The sequence below is a fragment of the Thunnus albacares genome, chromosome 7, assembly GCF_914725855.1.
Source record: "Thunnus albacares chromosome 7, fThuAlb1.1, whole genome shotgun sequence".
Lineage (NCBI taxonomy): Eukaryota > Metazoa > Chordata > Actinopteri > Scombriformes > Scombridae > Thunnus > Thunnus albacares.
The window spans coordinates 31154806-31180201 of record NC_058112.1 but is presented as its reverse complement, the minus strand read 5'-3'; the positions used below and the strand labels follow the sequence as shown (position 1 = coordinate 31180201).

The following is a 25396-nucleotide window of genomic DNA, read 5'->3' as shown; positions in this document are numbered from 1 at the left end:
TCCCCTTTAAGTCTCGGACTGTAACTAACGACTGTTTTCATTGTGGATTAATCTGTTGATAATTTTATGTGTCCATGCATTTTCAGAAATGAGAGAAAAAAATTTTTTAAGAACTCTAGGAGATGTACTTTTTTGTCCAATTAACAGTCCAAAACGCAACTATATTCACTTTACTGTCATATATGACTGAGAAAGCAGCAAATCTTCCCATTTGTGAAGCTGTAATCTAGAGTGTTTGCTTGAAGAAATGACCAAAACTATGAATCGATTATCAAAATGGTTTTTCTGATTTCAGCTCTAAATAGCTAACTTTGCACTTCTGTCACATTTTGTTTTTTTTATAAGCACGTCAATTTTTCCACATCAGCCAAACGGGAAAATATTTTTTTGTGAAATAACTTTTTTTCGTTTGAATATCCAGCGTTTCCACTCAGGTGTTTTTATGCACATGGATGGATGGAAACACACTTATAGAGGACCAGAGCATCATTCTTCACCCTGAAAATTCTCCAACGAAAGCTGGAACTCCCTCAACATCCCACCAAAAAAAAAATCCCTCAGTGCCCTTTAATCTCACTAAAAACGCCTCCATACACTCCCCCAAAAGTCGCAGGAAACTTCATGATGGGCCTCACTGCAACATATACCCACAATCCCTCTGAACTCCCCTCAATGACCCTTGAAACCCCCTGAAGGACTACTTGGAAACTCCTCCTTGCTCTCTCACGCACCCAGAGGAATGTTAGAAATGAACAACAGGTTAGCAGTTATTTCTCCACGGGACGCCAACACACTCCAAGGACACTGAAATAACATCTGGGATGGAAGGGAGGGAGATCCACAGAGATGGAGGCCCAAGACTCCAATTCCCAGAATGACGGTGGGGTCTGAGAATCTGGGGGTTTCAGGCGGTTACAGTTTGACTTTTTAAAACGGTGTCTGGAATTGAATTTAAGACTAATTCAAAAACAAAAATGAATGTACAAGGTGGGGAGGAAAAAAAAAAAAAAAAAAAGAGGTCAATTTCGCCTACTCTCACTGTCAAGCCTCCCGCTGAGGAAACATGTGACTGCCGAGGAGCTGTCGCAGGGTTCAGACATGTGATTCGTTCTGTTCGACATACTTCCAGGAACCCCGGCTGCAGAGCGGAGGTGTCAGGGGGCCCGTTAGCGAGATGTTTTAATTTACTTTTTCAGCGAACATGCCTTCCCCCTCATCCTGCCTCATCTTCTTCTTCTTCTCCTTTGTTTTTTTTTTTCCCAGAAAACCTTTCGACAACCCCCGAGAACAGAGCTCGTAGCTCTCTGCTGTAGGTTTTATGTGCAGGTGGAGCGTCAGCCTGGGCAGGAGCCATTGTTTCATACCTTAATACCTTCCAGACTCTGTTTTACAGTGTTTGGCTGCTTTAGATGAAGAAAAGTGAAACTGCAGTGGAAAGAAATAACTCAGGCTATTGTCAGCATTACAAAAATATATGCTGAGCTATAAAAACAATAAGGCTGAAATAAATCAAATGTCAGGGGAACTGTGCAGAGACAAGTTCATCCAGTGTGGCTGACTCGGAGGCTACGTGACAAAATGAAAGATAGAGCCTGACCAATATATTATATGGTGAATATCATCAGCTGATTCTAGCTTAGTAAAAATAAATCTGTACTGGCGAAAATGTCAACTGATAAGCAAAAGGAAATCGCATTAAAGGAATGCCAAACATATGTCTAATGTATCTTTGAAACAACATCTCCATTACACTGTTTATCCACCAGTGAGCAATGACAAGTTTATGTATCTTTTCTTACATATATTTTTTTTTGGTAGTTTTTTAACTTTATTTGAAAGCTGAGAGCGCAGAGAGTCGGCAAACACATGTACTTACAATGAAAAAGGTACAAAAAGAAGTCAATGAATTACTTTACATGTAAATAGACTGTATTTAAGGTTAATTTCTTACTTTTTTTTTCATTATAATACCGAATCAACATTTTTCTTTCTTTGTTCTATAATATTTTGAGTGACTGTCTCTAAAGATTTGTACATTTCTTGTAGTCTGGGCTACTGGCAGCTTTAAGGTCGATTTATGGTTGATCAGAACTGGTTCTTACAGCGTGTTACCCGACCACTTCGGAAATCAAATGTGTTAATGATCGTTCCGAACGGCTTCGCTCAAAAGGTGGAGTGAAAGTCGGCCATCACAGAATGGGAGGGAGACTGGAAATTTTCAGATTCCAGCCTGGTAAAGGTGAATATTTTCTGGTTTCTTTAGTTCTCTGTGACAGTAAACTGAATATCTTTGGGTTTTTGACTGTTGGTCAATAAAAAAGACATTTTCTAGACTAGACGACTAATTGTTTAATAATACTAATACTTTGTTAAACTGACAAAATGAAAAGTCAGTGCTGAAAACAATAATACTTTGCATGTGGGGTAAGAACTGTGATAAAGACAAAAATGGAACCAGAATGAACCAAACTGAACCTGGACTCTACCATTTGCCAGATGACCGATTCATGTTTATTTTCTAATCAAACACCACTGGGGCTGCTGGAAATATCCAGATGTGACGTCACATTTTCTAAATCTTGCTGCTCACAGGAAGAACACCCCACCTCCATCTCTTTCTCTAACCTTTCCTGTCTGCCTTCGCTGTAAACTGTCCAGTAGGAAGACAATGCTGAACTCCTTTGACAGTCTTTACTTTGTGTTTAGTCTGAGTTTTTCTTCCACGTAATGCCATCTGTTTCTGTTTCTGTCAGTGGTGTTGAAATAGACTCGCTCTGTCTTATGCCTCGGGTGATTTGGCCACAGTGGGTCAGACAGAAAGTGGCTCTTGGAAATGTCAAGCACTTACACTGAACTCAGACATTTCAATTGTAAAATTTAAAGCAGCAGTCCGCTGACAGCAGCTCGGCCTGTGTCGCATTAAGCTGCTTATACGCTTCACCACAATTATGTTTCACACAGCAAAACGTCAATTAAATCATCATTTATCAACCAAAGACACCAGGGAGCAGAAGGTCTCATGTGCTGGTCAAACAAGAGCAGAAACAGATTTCTATTTGACATCAACAAACTGTTAAACCCTGAATTACCAACCAATTTAATCCTGGATCAACAGCCTGTTTAACCCTGGATCAACAGCCTGTTTAACCCTGGATCAACAACCAATTTAACCCTGGATCAACAACCAATTTAACACTGGGTCAACAACCAATTTAACACTGGATCAACAACCAATTTAACACTGGATCAACAACCAATTTAACACTGGATCAACAACCAATTTAACACTGGATCAACAACCAATTTAACACTGGATCAACAACCTGTTTAACCCTGGATCAACAACCAATTTAACACTGGATCAACAACCAATTTAACACTGGATCAACAACCAATTTAACACTGGATCAACAACCAATTTAACACTGGATCAACAACCTGTTTAATCCTTGATCAACAACCAATTTAACACTGGATCAACAACCAATTTAACACTGGATCAACAACCAATTTAACACTGGATCAACAACCAATTTAACACTGGATCAACAACCTGTTTAACGCTTGATCAACAAACCGTTAAACTCTGGATCAACAACCCGTTTAACCCTGAATCAACAACTCATTTAACCCTGAATTACCAACCAATTTAACCCTGAATCAACAACCTGTTTAACCCTGAATCAACAACTCATTTAACCCTGGATCAACAACTCGTTTAACCTTGAATCAACAACCCGTTTAACCCTGAATCAACAACCCGTTTAACCCTGAATCAACAACCCGTTTAACCCTGGATCAACAACCAATTTAACCCCAAATCAACAACTCGTTTAACCCTAAATCAACAACCCGTTTAACCTTGAATCAACAACCCGTTTAACCCTGAATCAACAACCCGTTTAACCCTGAATCAACAACCCGTTTAACCCTGAATCAACAACCCGTTTAACCCTGAATCAACAACCCATTTAACCCTGAATCAACAACCTGTTTAACCTTGAATCAACAACCCGTTTAACCCTGGATCTACAACCTGTTTAACCCCGGATCAACAACCCGTTTAACCCCAGATTCACAACCCGTTTAACCCTGGATCAACAACCCATTTAACCCTGGATCATTAAGCCGTTTAACCTTGAATCAACAGTACGTTTTATCCTGAATTAAAACCCTTTTTATCCTGAGTCAACGGCCAGTTTAACCTTCAACACACAGCTGGACTATAAATAATAAATATAAATAAATACATATATTAACAGTGTATTTACTCCTAAATTAGCAAACTGTTTAATCCTGAATCAGTTGTTTAATTTTGAGTAAAGAGCCCGTTGACATCTACAGTCTTTAATCCTGTGACAACAAGCGTTTAAACTTTCACTTCAAATCCTTAAATGAACCACACATTTGATGACTCCAGATGACTCCCGCGGGCTATGTTATAACTGATTTGTTTATGGAGAAGTTGGCTCAATGGGGAATTAGTGCTGCTAAACTGAAGAGAAGGTCAGACAAAACAAAGACTAAGATCTGCTGGAAGAATCAACAACCACAGCAATATCTAAAAACAGAAACTGGGTTAGATTAGATTACTTTGTAAATAGCTCAGATGATTCTCAGATGATGCTATTTTAGCCAGCATATAGCAACTGTACTGTGCAGTCTGTGATATTAACAGTAAAGACTGCACTTTAGGTCCTTATATTTAGCGTTTATAAGCAGTGTATAAACAGCTAATAAATATATTATAACACATTGTAATGTTATGTTAAGATGATTTAAGTTTTTCCTCCAAACTTTCACTCAAATTAAATCCTGCAATGTGTGAAATATCACAGATTGATGTGACCTAACGCAGGAAGGGGAGATTTTTCCATTACAGCCAAAAGCAGATTTATTTGAACAAGTCAGATAACTGTGTAAAGATTTAAGTGGCCAAGCTCTTATGAGGTCAATAATCTGCAAAACTAACTGGCAGCTGGGTCATTGCTTGCATTTAAGAGGTCAGAGGTGACAGCGAGGCCTCTGGTTTAATATGTCTGACGGACAGAGGAGGACAGCTAGCTGGAGGACAGCAGTGGAGAGTAAGTGCTGGAACTTGGCAGCAGAGCGTTGCAGTGCTGGATAACAGACAGCTCTGAGCGGCTGATAGCTGCAGCCCGGAGTGGAGGCCAGCGGGGAGGTTTGGCAGGACTGGAAACATCAGCACTAAGCTAAATTTGGTAAGAAGATGAGGAGCTGTGGAGGAGATACTGAGCAGACAAAAACCTAAACTTCCATCTGGAAAACCACAGTACTGCTGCATTAAAGTACAATTCCAGTGTGACTTTTTTTTTTTTTTTTTACATCCCACTCATCGCCTCAGGAAACATTTGCCATTTTGCCTTCTACTCTAAAACACTGTAAATATCACATGTTACTCAGGAGTAAAAATGATGGCAGCCACTGAAGGGACTGACTGTAAAAGTCGACTTTTTGCTTGTTGTTGAATAATTTATTCTGAAGAGGAAAAACTTTAAATGCAATAACAACCCAGACTGAAACTTCTTTTCACTGTGATACACTTTATCCATCTCTACTGAACTGGAGAAGAGCTGAAAATGGGATTTAATCATTTCCTCACGGACCCAGATGGATTTGGTGTATAGAAAATGTCAACTTTCAGCTCAGCTAACCATCATTGATATGAAAACACATTTGAGCTAGCTAGCGTTAGCTACCCAGCAGGTAGGGCCAAACTGAACTACTGGTTTCAAGCGTTGAAGAGCTGGGAGTCGACTGAACGGTTTCCAGAGATGAGACCTCTTCAGTTAACACAAACAGAGAGCACAGATCAGTGTGGAGAGATGTTTTCAGTCTGTCCTTCTCCTAAATGTGTCTGTTAACTTCACTACTAGATATCCAGAGCTAGGGAGGAGTTCTGATCGCTGGTTTCCATTTTGGATCTGGTTCCCGGTTGGCAAAACACCCGGATTCCTTAAACTCAGATGCTGACAAATCTCTTCTCAAGCCTTTAATCAACATTTCATGTATGATGCTGCTCGGCTCGTTTTCAGGTTGTGAACGTTAACCAGTCTGCTGCTCAAAACTGTCACGTTTCTACCAACAAGAGGTGATCTCTGAGCGGTGCTTATTTTAACCAAGTCACCACAGACATAAACGGCAGCAGGTGCACATATAGTCTAACTATTCATTTCACAGTTTACTGGACTGTTGTGTGTGTGTGCTACTTTAACAGTAACCTTTTTGAATTTTTTTACATTTTGTCCAAAAACAAAAATATAGATATAACGCCGATCCATACACTGAGCAGTTTATTATATTTAGTTAAATGAACAAAAAAGGTTAAACCTTGAAATAAGAATCTTGATTTTTATGATTTAGATATTTCACACATGGTGCAAAGGGAGAAATGCTCTGAAACTAATTCTAATATATTTTGCAGCCAAACAGTAGCATAAGGCTTTGAACATTAACATCAGCCTCTTTGCAAAACGAGGCTGCTGGTTAGTTATCTCTCTCTCTCTCTCTCTCTCTGTCTCAGTTCGTTCAGGGCAAGTGACTCTAAACTAGGAGGTTATTTTAGGGAGAGTCTGAGGGAAAAGACACAGCAATTTCCTGTTCCACAGTAAACTCCAACTGGAAACAATCATTAATTTCGTCAGACTTTCAGAGAGAACAGTGAAAACGTTACCGAACGGATCGACTAAAACACACACACACACCAGCTCTTTGTTACTAGTCTGGATGTTCTATAGATTTTTATTTAATATTTATTCTGCTTTGTGAAAGCTACAGACTCACTTCAGTTTTACACATGAAAGGTCACTTAACTTGTCAGGAGGAGAAGTGCTCAGCCTGTGGAGGAGCTTTGCGAAGCGTGAAAAAAACCCTGATGATGTCAGAACTGGAGGGTCTAACAAAAAAAGATGCTGCTGGTTGCATTGTGGGAAATGTAGGATCCAGTGTTTCTTGGGGTTTGACTGTGAGCTATGACCAAAATCTCATATCCAGTTACACATTTTCTGTAAATTCAGTGAGTAAATAGTTTATATAAATGACCGAATGGAGAGACCTATTGTGTAGGTGGTAAGAGAGGTTAGTGGTTTCTGAGTCTGTTGTGGGGATCGGTCTGCAACATGATCTGTACAGTATGGTTTTGTGGTTTTGCTCCTTGTTTTGTCTCGGCTGGTCGGAGTCCTCCTGTTCGGAATTAACCCTTTCTGTGTCACGTTCGCTCTCCTCCGAGTTCGTCTGTGTTGTCTTTGTGCAAATTTCCTGCCAGCATCCGTGTTGTGCGGAAGAACACAAAGCATTGTCCAAATGACAGAAAGATATTACTGTAAAGATACACATATATATATATATATATAAAAATCGTCATATCGCACAGACTGTAGTCTAACTGAAAGTCAGGATAACTCGATCTCTCCCTGCTTTGTTTTCCGTCTCCTCTGAGTCTCACAACTTTAAAGAAATCACTGCGGTGCAGCTTTTCACAGTGTCACATTAATACCTCACCAATCCACAGACAGAGTGCAGAAGACCTTTCAGTTATCAACAGGATTAGGTGAGATCATCCGCAGCTTGAGGATTCAAATTCTGAGTCTCAATCCAGCATTACATTTATATTTTTTTGCTCTTTATTTAACCAGAGGAGTCGCATTCGTCTCTGGTTAAAATTACAGCACAGTTATGTTCCGAGAGCCAACACACACAAAGGAGAGATGAATAGAAAAAGAAGAGTACGGCATTATAACTCAATATTTTACTGAAAGGCTGCTTAAGTGTTCTTTAGCAACGTACGTAGTGTTCAAACATGTTAAACAGATTAAAAAACATATCCTGTCTGCTTCCTCTTACCTTCTCACCGCCGACGACTTTCTTCAGGTTTCGGCATTCACCGTTGTCCACCTCCTCTTGCTCCGTTGTCATGGCGACAGGCTGGCCAATCCCCGCCGAGTCCAGTGCCATATTTCCGAGCTGCTCGGCTGCAGCTAACTCAGGGTTTTGTTGGCCCTCGAACGGGCTGCTGCGAGGGGCCCCTAAAGGCAGGATGGGGGCCCCGGACTCTTTCTCAGTGTTAACCACAACCTCCATTTTCTCTTTCTTAGTTTTCCCAGACACCCCGTCCTTGTCCTTTTTTACAGCTGGGAGGGTACGCGAGGGTTTACTAGACTTGTCAGTTCCCTTAGTCGGGGTGGAGTTGGGGTTCTGGGGTGGCGGGTCCCCAGGGGCCCGACCTTGAACCTCCTTCTTGGCGCCGTCTGAGACCGGGGCCTTAACGCTCTCCTTAGAGTTTTTACTACGTTTGGATTTGGATTTGCTCTCTTTGCCCTGCGCGGCGGCTACAGGACTAACGAACTTGATATTGTCAGGTAAAGCAGCCACAGCGCTGGGAGGGGCGGCCATGCCCCCTCCCTCCTTACTGCTAGACATCTCTAGTTTGTCCTTCTCCAAGTCGGCGTCCAGGTCGATGATCAGATTGCCAACACCGATATCCCACTCATCGCCACTGTCGTACGTGTCCACCGCGTTGGAGTCCACACCTTTCCCGCCTGCAGGGCCGCTGCTGAGGGACATCTTAGTAGGAGCGTCCCGGAGCGCCGCAGGAGGGCCGCAGGAGGGCCGCGCTCCTCCCAGCCGCAGGACGCCTCCTCAGGGCAGGACCCCGCGCCTCCTCCCTGCTCCCCACATCGCCTCCTGCACACAGGACGAACAACAACAGGTCAGCGATGGACGAACCAGCAGCAACAGGCAAGAAAACAAAGATTATCAACCAGTTTCATAACTTTTTCTAATTGTGAATAATCGTTTTGTCCATCAAGTGTTGGAAAATGGTGAAAACAGTGACCTATTTTTGATTTATAATCAACATACAAACAGTTGATAAATGTTTATAACACACTATAATGTAGTTGTAAGCAGATATCAGTGTTTATTAATGTATTTGTCAACAATTATAACTCCTGTGGGCACAGATATATCTGCTTATACCTACATTATAAGCCAAAAATCCTACTACCATCCTGTACATAAAGAAGATTAAGATCAATGTTAAATATAGATAAAAATGAAGCACACTTCCTCTTTAGATTTTCAATGGTCACAAGAGTAAACGAGTCTAAAGCGCCGTGCTTTTATTTTGAACATCCTGCAGCAGCAGCAGCCTGAAGTAGGAGATCAGGACAACGACCAACACGACATTACAAGACAAAGATTAAATCTATCGATACATATTACAGCGTCTGCCCCCCCCTCCACCACCCCCCACGTGCTTTCAACAGCATCAGACAGATGATATGAGAAAACCGTCTGGCGTGCAAACAGAAAGGAGACAGAAAGCGAAGGTGTTTCCTGAGAATATTTGAGGCCTATATTTCAGACTTGTGAGTGAGTTGCAGAAAAAAGCAGGAGTGAAACTGTCCTGGAGGCTTTGAAGGCCTGTTTGTTGTGATCACAGTTGGTCTGGTTCCTTCCTGTCGACTGGTTGGTTTTTTGTTTGGTTTTTTTTTTTTGTTTGTTTTTGGGACAGACTGGTGAAGTGGGTGGGGGGGGGGGGGAGGTTTATTAAAACACATAAAGGCTGCATTGTGCAACAGTCAAAGTTTTTCAATACAACATCTGAAAATAGTAAAAAAAAAAATTTTTTAAAAAATGTCCATCGCAGTGTCCTAGAGCACACGGTGATGTCATCACATATCTTGTTTTGTCAAAACAACAGTCCGAAACCCTAAAATACTACATTTACTATTATATAAGACAGTGTTTCCCATACATTCATTTATTTATGGCAGCCTGCCACAATATCATAATTACACCACATATTGATTTTCTATTTTTGTAGCTGTGTCTCTCTCTCTCTCTCTCTCTCTCTCACAAACGCACAACATCGGGCCGTGTGTGACTAGCAGGATGTTACACACTCCGGTACAGCAGGTGGCAGTATGCGCCTTTAACGTTGGTTAGTCCTCCGGTAAAACCACAGAAGAAGAAGAAGAAGGGGAGGGTTATATATGTGCTTTTCATTAAGCTAACGCGTCTCTTCCTCGTGTCTCAGCTCCTCCCGGCGAGGAGGTGCGAGGACGGAGGAGTTTAATTCACCAAACGGGACGTTCACTCCTGCGTCACTTTGAAGAGACGACAAGTATTCATGACGTACATCATCATAAATGTCAAATATAAGTCAGCTATCAATATGTAGAAATGATCAAAACTCTACAGTTTAAACTTAAAATTCACGTGCAGTTAATTAACACTTTAAACTGTTACGTAATCATTTCTACAGCAGCGTCCGGCTGTCACACGATTAGACACAAATAGACAATTTAAATCCGTTAATTACCGAAAGAACAGAACCGACTTAAAGTAGCAGCGACAACAGCTGCAGGATGTGTCTAAATAAAATATGGCTTATCTAGTTTGTGAAAGTCTGACATAATTTTCAGGCTTAGGATGATTTTATAGGAGACACACAGCTGTGCGGAGTCATATTTTCCTGAAGGAGCTGAGATGTATTTGAAACGGAAAAGAAGAAAAGGAGAAGCTTTTTGGCTTCTGAGGAACAATAATAAAAATCACACGAGTGTTTTTTATGATTGGTTCATGATTTACTAATTTTTATTTTATTAATAAATATAAACAGCTGATGTCGGTGGTGTCATTCCACTGATTATAATCAAGTACATTAACATAACGACATTATGGCTGATTCCACAACAGCCTGACTGTTTACTGTCCCGTCAGATCAGCTGACCGATCAATACATTCGATCCTCTCTCCTCCTGTCCTTGAGGTGCATCTAAGGTGGAAGATCCTTGACGATGACGGAAGGAGAGCGGTTTCCGGGTCACGGCCGGAGGACGCGAGGAAATTAGCATAAATTAGCTTAAAGAAAAGAGCCCCAGATTTTCCCGCTTTTCCCCACAGAGAAGTAGGCTGGTCGAATCAATCTGGTTGGATCATCAACACCTGTGCACAATATGTCCGACACTGATGCATTCAAGTTAACCTGGATAAGTCGGTCTATCTATGTTCTCAACACAATCTCGGAGATCCAACTCTTCACATAAGTTATTAACAAGCGTGCAGGGCTCCGACAGACGTTAAATTAATTTTGGGACCCGTCAGCTGCCGCCACAGATAGATTCTACTTCTGTAGGAAACACTGTAAGATCAAGTAAAGCAGGTAATTCTCACATTTGAGAAGCTGGAACCATTAAATATCTGTTGATTCTGCTTCAAAAATGATGATGAATCAATCTATCTGTAATATTTATCTGTGAATGCAGAATATCCAGCCTGTAAAATGTTCAAATCCTGAGCTTTCATCATCGGGAGAACTGTTCCCAGTTTTCTTCATCCTTACTAATGAAGAGCTGTCAACTTTTAGTCAAATTCCAGAAATGTGTCACAACTTCCCAAACAAGCTCCTAATCAATCACACAACTTATCTAATCTTAAAAAAAAAAAAAAAGTGAAAAATCTCAACACTCGTCTGCACTCGATGGAAGTGTAAACAAGGACGCCGAGTCCGTGGAGTTTATTGTGTTTGATGGATTGAGGTTTGGAGGGATAAACGGCTGCTTTTCCTGTTTTAGCCTCCATCATTCACACCGGGCCTCATCCTCCGCAGTAACCCTGACGCTCGCCATCATCAGCCAAAAACGATGACTGCGCCTTTCCACCCGCCGCTGAGCCCCCGTTCGACTGTCGGCAGGATAATTTGAAAACATTTTCTCAGATCACCGTGAAATTAATTTGACAGGGGAGGCTTGGATCCAGGAACAGCACTGTTGGACAAATATAGATTTTTTTTTTTTTTTTTGGAGCCCAAACAGAGACAAAGATCTGATTCTAAAATCCCCACAGGATGTTTCTACGAGGTCAAGAAATCTATTTTGGAAAACTTGAAGCGATGGGAGTGATGTGTTTAGGTCCTGTCAGCGGAAGTTTGTGTTAATAAAAAGAGACGTTAACGGCTGATTTTAGTCAGAAACTGAAACTAACGAGGTCAAAAACTGAATTACTATCTCGTATCATTTCAGAGCTGAAAAAACTAAGTCGTGTCATCGATCGGGGTTCATCGTTTCCAGCTTTTTATTTGTGAAAATTTGATGCTTTTCTCTGTCGTATGTGAGAATAAATTGGATTCAGGCTGCAACTAATTCATCGTTCTGTCAATAAAATGCCAGAAAAACGTCTTAAAGCTCAAAGAGACGAATATTTTGTGTGATCAACAGTCATAAAATCCAAAAGATAGTCAGTTCTCTATTATGCATGACAGAGAAGCTTCAAATTATCACATTTGTCAATCTGCAAACTAAAACCAATTGAATCCTGCATGCGGCTGAAATTAAGTCATAAAAAAAAAACCCAACCAGAATTAAGATTTGAATGTGTGATTCAAACACTGGCAACAACAACAACAACAACAACAACAGGACTTTTTATCAACCACACATAAAGCTGCAGCTGTATATTGTGTGTGAATCAACAATAAAAGAACATATATTCACATATGAGTCACGTTTAGAGGGATTAAAATAAGCTGTTATGACATCAGATACAATCCTAAACTGTGTTAGAAATCTATTTTATTCATAAATTAAACAACAACAAAAACCACTGAGCCATGGTTTATAGTAAGCAGAGAGACAACAGTCCTGAATAAAAACTAATCATTCGGCTCTTGATTAAAATCTGCGTATGAAGCCGTTTTCTACAATCTGTACACAGGAAGTCAAAAGTTCATTCCGACGTTTTATTACCTCCTGCCGTAAACAAAACAACGATCATTTGTGTGATTTGATGCCGTTTCCTGTCAGAGGACGCTTCATATTTTTTTGCTGACTCTACTTCCCTCCTCCCCCCCACCCTCTACATCAGACCTAGCAGGCTGACCTTTGACCTCCTGTGTGGCGGGAGCAGTTACTTAACACCCTAACTGCCCAGCTCCGGCCAATCAGATGTTGAATCCTTCTTCTCCGCCTGAATGGCTGAGAGGCCAGATGGTCAGACAGGAGGGGAGGGGAGGGAGGGGGGGCAACGCTAATCCTGCTGCTAATAGCACGACTTCAAATGCTCCGACGACACACGCGTCAACAACACAGAGTAAACACACACACACACACGGGAGGCTTATATCAAAACACACGGCAAACACGAACCCAGCGCTGCACAAACACACAGCAGAGACAGAAAGTGTAGAGCAAACAGATGATGAGTTGGATCGGATGACATAAAGTGCACTTTTCAAAATGGTGAAAGACTATTTGTATTAGTTAGTTTGTAGAAGGATCATTTTCAGACAAGACTGTTTCATTTCACTCTCATAGATCTGTTGATTTACTCTAGAAAATATAAAGTTTGTATATAAAAAAACAGAGAAAAGTCTCACAATTGAAAAGCTTGGATCTTGATTTACATTTAATCAATTCTCAAAAGTGTTTAATTCTCTATTGATAGATCAACAAACCTCAACACTTTCTGGTAGTTGGTGCTAGCAAGGCTGCAGCTAAAGCTAATTTTTTTTTTTACAATCCAAGTGTTTTTTAAACCTTTAAAACATCAAAAAACAGTGAGATATGTCTCACTTTCCACTAATCCAAAGTGAATTCTTCTAATTAATTCCTCTGACTGACTGACAGCCAAAAAAACTCCCAAAGATATTTAATTTGTACTGATACAAAGCAGAGAAAAGCAATAAATAAAACCTCACATGTGTGAAGCTGGAAGCAGCAGAGTGTTTTGCACTTCGACTTGATAAATGACTCAAACAATTCAAAAATCGGCAATAAAAATTGTTTTTGGATAAATTTCTGTCAATTGACTAATGGATTAAACGACTAATCATTTCAGCTCCGACACACAGAGTGTCTGAGATTGTACTGAGAGTTGGCATCGCACGATCTGATTGGTCAGATTTATAAGGTTGTTTTCTTCTTAATCGACACTCAGCCCTGTGATTGATTAAATGACTGATCATTTCAACACTAGAATGATTTAAAAAGCTAACTGTTAGGCAGTTACTGGGATGCTGTATGTGTCTCTGGATGGAAGCTGCTGTGTTTGTACTTTCAGCGGCGGTGAACATGAAGTCTACACAGTTCTCATGCTGAGCTTCTGCTGTTCGAACCGGCGCACTCGTTCTTAAGCCGCTTGTGTTAAAATGACTGAGTGGATTAGCTGGTGGCATCCAGACTGCAGAGGCTGTTTTCAGATCAGACTTTCTGCTCCACTGCCTCTAATGCCACACTTAATTAAAGGCGGCGTGGTGGCAGGACCTCCACAGGGCTACCCGCTCATCCGAGCTCCCTGCCCCGACCGTCAGCCACAGAGGAGCCTCTTTATATGGAAATGAGCCCGAGACGCTCCAGCCGAGGCGAGCCAGGCGGGCTTCTCACCAACAGCAGGACAAATCATCCGGCCGCCCTGATGGAAACTTGGCCTGAGCGATTCCACAACTCAACACAGACCAGACTGAACGCTAGCGAGGCCTCTTCTGACTCAACTGGGCTGTAAACTACATGTCCCAGGAAGGCAGGGTGAATCGTCGCCCAGATATTAACACGCTGTCAGAGCGCCGGGTGATTTACAGCAGGCTGTGCTGCGCTGCAGGAGCGAGAAGACGAGGCTGGGAAAACGCCAGCTACAGCTGAGCAGCTGCTGCTACCCTGGCTCTGTGTGGACGGCTGGTAAACTGGTTCCATGTAAACTGGTACGGAGGTGGATTTGAGACTCTGGTTCCAGTGGTGGACGAACTGTGCTGACAGCATGTCGACATTATAGATTCTTAGAGATGCTGATTGTTTTCCCCCCTGTTCAAAAAGATTCTAACTTCATAAAGTTATAAAAACTGTGATCTAAAGTTGTCTTCTGTCTTTACTATATAAAGGTTTAGATGTTATGTTCTCTGCAAAGCATCCGAAGGAGTAAAACTAATCAATAAACACGGAATAGTTCTGCTTTTCACTTCAAAATGTCAAATCCACATCGCAAATTTGAGTGTTTTACACATCGAATAATCATATATATATGAGCTGATACTACATTTATAATACATAAACTAACAATCTTGATCCTTAAAGTTTGTTTTTTAAACAATTGTGACAAAGATACACACTGAACAAGACATTTTAAGTTGAAAAATCAACTGTCAGCGCTCTCTAGTGGACAAACGTTTCTTGCTAGTTTGGCGTTTCTCAGTCACTCCAGGAGGTTTTTTGTGATTATTGCAGCCAAAAAATGTTTGATTTTGCGGCAGGTTTTCTCAAAAATTGTGAGACAATTTGCGATTTTTGCATCTGCATATGTGATCTTTTTGCAGTAAAATTGTGTCAAATGGGAAAAACTGCAAGAAAATAATGTGATTTTATTAATTACCGATGAAGAGTCATATGTAATCACTTCCTTCCATGAAAAGCATCCTGCGTATCACCAAAACAACTATATTTCAGTGTTACTATTTCAACTTATTTTCTTGTGTTTATGTTCCATCTATAAGCCTTTATTAAATAAACTTTCATCTCAACATTAGCACCAAATAAAATCAGTTAATAAAGCCATTAAAATAAACAGTTTCATCTCTAAAGTGCCCATTTTTATGTTTGAGCTAGATTATGCTCATCTGAACAACATCAGCTTGTATTCTTCTGACTAACTGAATGCAAACTGAAGCATCGTGCAGGTTACAACCAAAACCAAGGTGCAATAAGTGACACCTGCAGCGGAGTGCACAACTCATGTATGAAACCATGGTTGAGTATTCTCTGAATCATCCTCTCAGAGTCGTTGGCTGTGGTGAAATCAAGGCTCAGAGGTTTTGTAGTTTCTTCTGCTACTTGCTGAATGTGCTGCGATGACACCAAGTTACCAGGCAACTATTGGTCCAAATCACCAGCAGTCTGCTGATGAGGTCGTTTCATGTTGAAAAGTTGTGGTAATTAAGCAAAAGTGAAAGCTCGAAGAGATTTCTTGACTTTGTGTTAATTACTGCGATCGCAGATTCGCATTTTCCTAGAAGGACTGATTCCTGTTGTGCAATTTTTTTTTACTTATCGGCTGACACATACACCAATACGATATATCTGCAATGAGCTCATATCAGCCTGGACTTTTCAAGCAATCTAATCCAAATATTTTGTTTTCATTTGTGATAACTTCATCGAATCCAGCCAAACGTACATGTTTCTTCTGTAAGAGTCACTCGACACTACACAGATGTCCGAACTCTACCAAGATACATAGTCATACATCATCAACCCGACGGCCCGTGTTATTTCATTATCAATTAAACTGCCAATTATTTTTATAACTAATGCCTGAGTCAAAGTTTACATCTTCAAATTTCTTCCAAAACCCAAAAATATTCAGTTTACCATCATGTACGACAAAGAAAAGCATCAAATACTCACATCTGAGGATCTGAAAGGAGAATATTTTTGGCATCTTTGCATTAAAGAGTATAAAATGACTATTTAATTATCAAAATATTTTAGAGCTGCAACAATTAGTCGATTAAGTGATTAGTCAATCGGTAGAAAACTTAATCTATTAACTATTTTGATGTTTGGATTATCATTTTTTAAGCAAAAATGCAAAAAAATCTGGTTTTAGCTTCTCAAATTCTGTTTTATATAAATGTTAATTCAATATTTTTGGACTGTTGGACAAAACAAGACGTTTAAAGACGCCGTGTTGAGCTGTGGAAGATTACAACAAGCATTTTTCACTATTATCTGACATTTTATGGACTGAACGACTAATCGAGAAACTAATCTGCAGATTAATTGATAAGGGCCGTAAAGCAGGTGACAATTCATACTTAGTCGATCGACTAATTTTTGCGGCTCAAAATAGAAACTTTCTCCAGTTTATCTGGATTGAACTGTTGAGATCGGAGTGTTTTTGGAAGAAGATTAAATAAAGACAGTTAAGTTCGTTATCAAAACATTTCTTGCGTTGATGGAAAGGCCGTTGAAACACTTGGTTTCAGGTACCGACATGCTGCTGCTACAGTTCACAGAAAATCAAGTACTGTGTAAGTACAGATACCATCAGCCCGTTCTCATGAGAAACCTCTATAGTGAGTTTATTTCAACCAATCAGATTCCACCAAACGCACAAGAACACACCTGCATTGTAACACCAGACATTAAATCAGCCTTATTCAAATGCGACCTGTCCAACACGTCGCTGCAGGCGACCGCCTGAAAGCGCCGACTGCGACGTGTTTGTTTAGTGACACTCTGCACGACAAGGCAGTTTGCAAATCGCAGGTTCACTATGAGAGCAGGAGGCGTCTGTGTATTTATAGTCCCTGCTGTCAGACAGGAGCACAAATCCTCTCAGTATTCAAGCATGGGGGGGGGGGAGGACGGTAATTCAATGTTATCATTTACTGTCTCCATACAACCACATTATGACAATATACTCAGACTGAGAGTTCACAGTACACTGTTCTCATGCCTGCAGAAACCATAAGTTTAAAGGGGAACTCCACAGATTTTCCACTATCTAGTGTCTGTGTAGACACTTTTAATAGAAAACACACAACTCGGCAAAAATGGAGTTTAAAATGATTCTGATAATTCTGTGACATTTATTAATTTGATCCAGCGAATCTGTTCTCAAACTGATTCATCATAGAAAATAGTCTTAAAAGAGAAAACGCAGCAAATCAACCAAAACCCAGGTGACGAATCAGGGAGTCGATACATCTGCAAACCAAGTGCAAAAGCTGCAGCTGTTTGCAATGCAATTATCAAAGCCAACGATCAGAACATATTTTTTGGATATATTCTGCCTGTGTGAACACACCAAGCTTCACCTTGGGGAGACGATGATTTTTCAAACAAAAATGCCAAACATTTCCTGTTTCCAGCCTCCACTTTGTCATATGACAGTAAATTAAATATCTTAAGGTTACACAAAAAAAAAGCAAATTGAAGACATCACCGCAGCCTCTTGGACATTGTGAGTGTAATTTTTTTTATTATCTTTTAACATGCAACAATTAGGGCTGCAACTAACACTTCATTATCGATTAATCTGTTGGTTAATTTCTCAATTAATTGATGAGTTGCTCTCTAAAATGTCAGAAAATGGTGACAAAGCCCAAGCCGACGTCCTCAAATGTCCTGTTTTATGCTGACCAACAGTCGACAACCCAAAAATATTTAGTCAAGTGTCACAGAAGACTAAAGAAACCAGAAAATAATCACATTTGAGAAGCTGGATTCAGAGAATTAGGGATGAAATCCATTCAATATGTTGTCGCTCTTGTTTTCCATCAGCTGAATCCAGCGGAATAATAAATGCAGTAGAGTTCAGACAGCCAGAAACCAAAAAAAAACCAAAAAACTGTTGAGGTAACTCATACGTCAGAACAGAAATAAGAAGCCGAGATGTTCAGGAATCAAGACACACCTGCAGACACACCTGGATACGGTTAAGATAATGTAAACAGGGATACGAATGTTTTTATTTCTTAAGTTGGAACTGAATAAAGACCAGATGCTGCTCCGCCGGGAAGACAGTTGACAGCACCGCCTTCGTTGCCGTGTAAAGTATCCATTAAGTGGCTTGAAGTCAAAAGTCAACTGGTTTAGAGGCGACCTGGTGGTCTCGGGGTTAACAGCACCCCGTCCGTCCCTTCAGTTCCTGTTTTCTCTCGGCTGTCGGCTGTGATGAAGGAATTAACGCCCAAAAAAGTGATTTAAAAAAAGGAAAATGGTTGAAACGGTGACACTGACCTTTTAAAACTCTTTTAACCAAATTGATGTGAAGTAGACATGCAATCGAGTAGAAACCGTTTCATTAAATTCCCAAAACTATTCCTCACCACGCTAACAAGCTAACGTCATATTCTTTATCCAACTCTCACCAGCACCATTCATCCTATAGGTCAAAAGGTGACACTTTTAGCGGTTTTCCCCTTGGGTCAGCTGACCTCAAACCACCCCGGTCAAGAGCCACTCCTTCTCCTTTAGAGGTCAAAGGTCGGGGTTCAACTAATGCTGCTTCACATCTAGATAATCGTGTCGGACGCTAAGCTGAAACAAACATAAACACGTCGTAAACATGTCAACAAGACCGCCACCTTCAACTAGCAGGTTGTGGACAGTCGAGGACGTCACATTGAGCTTTGGGAATTTATGGACCAAACAACTAATTGATTAATCAAAAAATATAAGCGACAGAGATCAATAATGAAAATAATCGTTTTTCAAGCAAAAATACAAAATATTTGATGGTTAAACTTCTTAAAATGTGAGGATTTGCAGGTTTTTCTTTTCATGTTTGACAGTTAAATGAACATCTTAACACGTCAGACTGTTAGTCAGCCAAAACAAACCAACTGAAGACATCACTGAGGCCTCTGAGGTACTGTTAACGCCATTTTTTTAAACATTTCATAGACTAATCAAGAGAATTCTCAGCAGATTAATGGAGTTGCAGTCCTGCTTTATTATGTTGTTGTTGTTCATTTCTTCCAGACAGCAGTGCAGCAGCAGGTTTGTACTCTGTTGTTCAGTCTAGATTTATTCTTTTTTAGACCTCTGACAGGACATTGTTATCCTGATATTAAACAGTGGAAATATTAATTGTGCTGGCGAAGGCCATATTAGCGGATTCGCTGTTGCCAGGAATAACAATCCAGCCTGTCTCTGGGATAGTTTGTTAAAAACGGCTCTCATCTCTCGGTTGCTAACACCACCAGGCTACAACTTTTACTACTTTTGTTTCCAGTGGGCTGTAAATCCCGTAATCCACTAACCGCTTTCACTGCTCCCGCAGCCTGGTGGATGTTAACACTCTGCCTGGTACCTGCAGAGGAGACAAAGAGTTTCTCTTCTGTTTAAAGTGTCTTGAAGCTGCCAAATGTTCTTAGCCGCCAAAGATTTTTTTTTTTTTTTTGAAAGTTTACAGAGTGCAGAGCAGGGAGAGCCGGAGCAGAATGAGAAGATAATAAACAGCTGAAGCACTCGATGAGGAGAAATGACGAGACTATATAAATAGTAAATCCCACCTTTATGGTTTTATAGCCAGTGATAAATGTCTCCGTGTGGTTATCATCCGCAAGCTGAACATAACTGAAGAAGAAGATGGAAAGGGAGGAAGTGAAAAGAGCAGGAATGAGGAGGATTTAACAGCAGCTTCATGTCTGTGGAGACACATTTTTACAGATTTTATGGACTTAACCATTAATTTATGAATCCAAAAAGATGGATTGATAATAAAAAATTGTGAGGAAAATCCCTGGGTAATTTATTGATATAATAATATATAATAATTCATAGTTCGCAGCGGACTATTGTTGCACAAACACGACGCTAGATGGAATCACCAGTGAGAGGAGAAGCTTTACACTGGAAATAGTTTGGCTTCTTCACTTTATGCAAAAACGTCTATTTCTTCAACATGTTGCATGTTTCCATGATTAATAAAAAGTGTGAGCAAAAGCATTTCTAGTCTTTTTATGTGATTTGTTCACAGTAAGAAAGATCCTTTTATTACCAGTAACACTATCAGTTTAACTGGGAGCTTTTCTGACTATTTCACAGATAAAAACATCTGAAACCATCTGCTTTACCTTTCAGACGTCTCTACAGCTCCATCACGACTTTAATCTGTGCAGCTCACTGCCAGTATAAAAGTATGTATGTACATTTTTCTCTGTAAAAAATTGAATTCATCTTAAGACCCTTTAAGGCTTTAAATTTATATAATAAGACCTGCAGACCGACCGTGCCGCCTGCCAAAAAGCCTGTTTTCTGATTGAATCAGTTTTCCCTGAAGAGGAAATGATCTGTCTGTAGAGCAGAGACGTCCACTTCTGATCTGTCCTGCCTCCCCTTCAGCTGTCTGCACATCAACCCTGCACGTCCTCTATTCTGCAAAGCCTCGTTCAGACCGGCTCTTATTGTTGTTTTTGTGTAGGCGAGTCGGTAAAGGATGTTGACTGGTTCAGAAATACATCAGAATCTAATCTAAATTTCACAGGTTTCCAGTAATTACACTAGAGCTGTAAATCTATGAGCACTATCAACCGTTCGCAGGAAATCCGAGAAAACATTATCAAAAAAGGTAAGTAGGTACTGCAGCCAATCCGGGCTTATTTAAAAAAGATCGTTATCGGCTAAAATAAACCCGATCAAATGCTGATCCTTTCTTTACTGGATCTCAGCCTGCAGACAGCTCAGTTTTAACATTTCACTGCATTCACTAGTGAAAATTAAGAGCGTGTGAATGTCAAAAATTATTTGGCTGAACTGTGTAGAGCTGCAACCGATCGACAATGAAATCGAAACTATTTTGATAACTGATAAATGGTTTTGAGTCATTTTTTGCTTCCCAAATCTGAATATTTTCTGGTTTCTTTAGTCTTCTCTAACACTAAACTAAATATCTTTGGCTTGTTGGTCGGGACAAAAGAAAGAATTTCAGGACGTCACCTCAGGGTTTGGAAAACAGTGATCAACATTTTTTGCCGTTTTCAGACATTTTATAGACCAACCGATTAATCAACATTGATAATAATCTTTAGTTGCAGCCCTACATTGCTGCAACAAGCTCTGACACCTGGATTATTAAGTCTATTATCTCTACTCTCTCCTTCTTATAACCAAACATCAGTAAACCAAACATTCAGGCAGCATCTTATAGAAGAAGATCCACTCCGCTGTACAATCAAAGAGTGTTTCTGTAGTTCCAACAGAGTGGAGCGTCTTCTCTCTCTAGAGGATCACATCGCATCCGTTTCAGGAGTCACATTCTCCACTTCAACTGTCATTCAGATAAGATCAAAAACTGTATATATAGTTAGTAATAATTAATAGTTTTGAGCCTGGACCTTCAGTATCTGGATCGAGTAGCTCGTGAGAAACACGGTGTGTTAAATGTCGACTACAGCTGTTATCTGAATGTGACAGATACGCATTAATCATCACTTATCTTCTACTGCTATGGATAGAATTATTTTTACTGTGTATACTGAGCATTAAACATTATCTCAGGATGAATTAAGTTCTTTATTTTATCTTTTTCAGGTTGTAGATTGAGTGTGTGCTGAGCTGCTGTAGATAAGTTTCAGATTGGACCTTAAACCTTATTAAAAACTTGTTCAGGACACCCTGATGATATGAAAATAGAGATGCACTGATCCACTTTTTCAGTCCTGATCCGATTCTGACACCTGAATTTGGATATCTGCCAAAACTGATACCACTGCTCTTCTTTCTTGCATATTATCATTATCATTATTATTATTATTATTATTATTATTGTTGTTGGTGTTGCTGGTTTTATGTGTAAGGTCACATGAGACTGTAGTAAACCACACAACACTTCTTCTTAAAAGAGCAAAACATATATAAAGATGCATTAAATTTTAATGTATTCCAAAGCAAGTTATTTATTAAGTAGGCTTCACATACAAACAGGTTTTCACAGTGAATATTTGAAATAAAAGTACAAGACCTGTGTAGAGAAATAAATATCTACACTACCAGAAAACCTCATTAAATAGATTAAAAACAACTATGTGCTTCAGAAACAACAGCATCACTGAACTCCGAGAGCATTTAATGAAAATGGGAGCTGGATTAGCAGGAAAACACCAGCGTGAGTGATCCGAGGCTTTAAAAAAAAATTTTCATTTAACATTGGCAGATTCTTCAGTATTTCCACCCTCTCTCTCTCTCTCTGTGCTGTCAGTCGATTCCTCTTCTCATCCGTAATGTTGGACGCGGCGCTAAACGGTCTTTCACTTTCGACACTGGTTGAGGAACTTTACCACAGTGGCAGCGAGGATGGGAAAGCCATCACGGTTGTTTCCTCGGTACTGGAGAAGGCTGTCACGACGAAGAATCATTAGTTCTATCAAATATGTCCGCATTTGGACAGCAGCGCTCCTGCTACTCCCTGATCCAGGTCCGTCGTACAGACTCGTCAAGCTGCTCTTCCATGCGAAGGAACCTTTTCTCTGATTCTTCAGTTGATGACCTGTGCGGTGTTTCCTCCGTCTTCTCAATCTCTCATGTCAGGACATCTTTATCATGCTTGTCAATTTATGTAGCATATAAAGTATCTGACATAAAAAATAAAATGGGTCGAGTACAACGATCGTGTAGCCAAGACATTCCAGCACCAATCATGTGAAAATAAATCAACATGTCCCGACTAAAACTGTAAATTCTCTCTCTCTCTCAAAATGTATTTATTAGGATAAAGCCTTGAGATGAGTATAAAGTATATTAAAACAATAATTCAACTGTCATAACAATAAGACAGTCAACACACACACACACACACTTCTCCAAATGATTCACAAATATCCATTTTTAGGCTACAAATCAACATTTAGTTTTGTTTTTTTTAAAACGTAGTCAACATTAGGACATCAATAACAAATCTGTCTCACCTCTCTTTGTATTGAGGGTCAAGTAAAGTGGCAACCGAGTCGAGGAGATCACATCCGATGCTGCTGAATCATCTGCTGACAGCTTGTAGGAGTGTACTTTTCATTGTTTTCATTCCGCTGTTGGTATTATTCTCCCGGCAGAATAGAGGAAGTTGCTGAGCTGACGTTCCAGGTTCACATGTACTTTCGCCAGCGGGATCTTCTAGGCATTTTTTGCATTTTTACATCTCTTTAATGGAGGCTGCTGTTGAACTGCTGGTGTGTGACCCCTCCTGCAATTTTTCACCTGAAGCAGCTCACTCTGTATCCCAGTTAAACCAGTGTACAGTGAAACTTATTGAAGACACTGGGCTCGCATCCGAGGTCCAAATATTAGCTGTAAAGCTCACAGATTTAACATGTTTTAAATGCGCTGCTAACTGTGATGACACTCGGTTGTATAGTTTGGGTACATCAGTCTCTGATATATATTTCCTGGATGGCACCTCGGCTCAAAATGTTCCAACAGGCTGCGACATCCGACATTTTCCTCAACAGATATTGGTTGATGATCGAGTATGATGGAATGGAGCAACTTTAAAGAGACTCTGTAATCCCTTTAGCCTTATTGTTGTCTGCTGGAAGTTTACCGTGACTCTAGAGTGCATCAGTGAGTGTCTGCTGCCTGGAGTTATATTTTTGGTTGTTGGCTAGCATGAACTCCTGATGTTCTTTCACATGATGCTTGTTGCAGATGCTTAATTAAATTGGTAGTATTGTATGATGCAGCATAACATCCACCCCTCATCCCTCCAACATTGGCTTTTCAGTGTTTCAAGACTTAAATATCTCCAAACTAAGGACATGTTGAGTTAGCCAAGTGCTAACGTTATTAGCTCGCCCAGTTCGGCGTGTTCATGGTCCAGCACGAGCTCCGACTGTTTGTCTAAATCATAGAATTCTGGGATACAAAAAAAAATATGAGGACTACTGGATATCTTTGTTGAACTGTTTTATTACCAATTCATTAATTAATTTGTGCTACAACATTTTGGCTATAATTTTATCAGCACCTGATACCGATACTGGATCGGACCAAACTCTAGGTGAAATGATATTCTGCTGTCCACCTGGGTGAGACCGTCCATTTGGTGGCCATTTTCTGAACAGATTGAGTAAACTTCTCTCTAATGGTAGAGAGCTCTCGGAAATGATGAAACAGCAGCAATGACACAGCATGTTGAACTCTTTTTATGGGCCTTGTATTTGTAGATACAACCACATACAGCAGCTCCAAGAAGAGAACCACAGTCATAAACTCATGGGAGAGTCCCATCTCTGACGCTAATAGCAGTCATTTGATTTTGTTTGTCAGTCAGATGATTATTAAAATATTGCCAAACCCCCTTAGTAGATATAGTAGATCATTGAGAGCTGCACTAACACGTTTGCTTTCACGCATTTTTGCACAGTGCTGCAGATATTTCAGGCAGAAAGTACCAGAGGCATAAAAACCAAAACTCCAGCATCCGTCTGTAAAGAACAGCAGCTCTGAAGACTGAGCATCTGACCGACTGGAGACGCTGCAAACTCATAAATAACTGTGATAAAACGATTGTTCTTCACAGCTTTAACTGAAAAGACAAAAAGGCCGCTTCACAATCCTGCCAGTGGCGCCGACGTGCACTTGTTTACATCACGCTGGAGGAAGTGAAAGTCAAACCTCAACACCTGAACCGAGTCTCTCACTCTCTAAATAAAAAAAGGGGACATCCTCCATTTTGTGGATACGGGTTTCTCAAGACAAAAAAAGAAAGAACTGCAAGCTTTATCACGCAACCGTCACTGGCAGAGGTGGAAACACCCGCATCCTGTTTCAGCACATCAAAGAATATGTGATGAGAAGGTATATTTCATAGTTTTAGTGGAAAAATACATGAGGTTGTAATCTCCACTAAATTAACAAAATGTTAACTGTTAAACTGCAATCTT

The 25396-nt window shown here is 40.3% G+C and overlaps 1 protein-coding gene and 1 long non-coding RNA gene across 2 annotated transcripts in view; both read right to left on the bottom strand.

Moving 5' to 3' along the window:
• Positions 1-25396, bottom strand: part of LOC122985399 — a 365027-nt gene that overhangs the window by 320269 nt on the left and 19362 nt on the right. The window lies entirely within an intron of this gene.
• The window catches only part of znf609a (zinc finger protein 609a), a 59453-nt gene that overhangs the window by 21805 nt on the left and 12252 nt on the right, over positions 1-25396 (bottom strand). Inside the window, exon 2 of the mRNA XM_044355877.1 lies at positions 7864-8703. Coding sequence (XP_044211812.1) covers positions 7864-8583 — 720 coding nt within the window. The 5' untranslated portion in view covers positions 8584-8703. The remainder of the gene's footprint in view (positions 1-7863; positions 8704-25396) is intronic.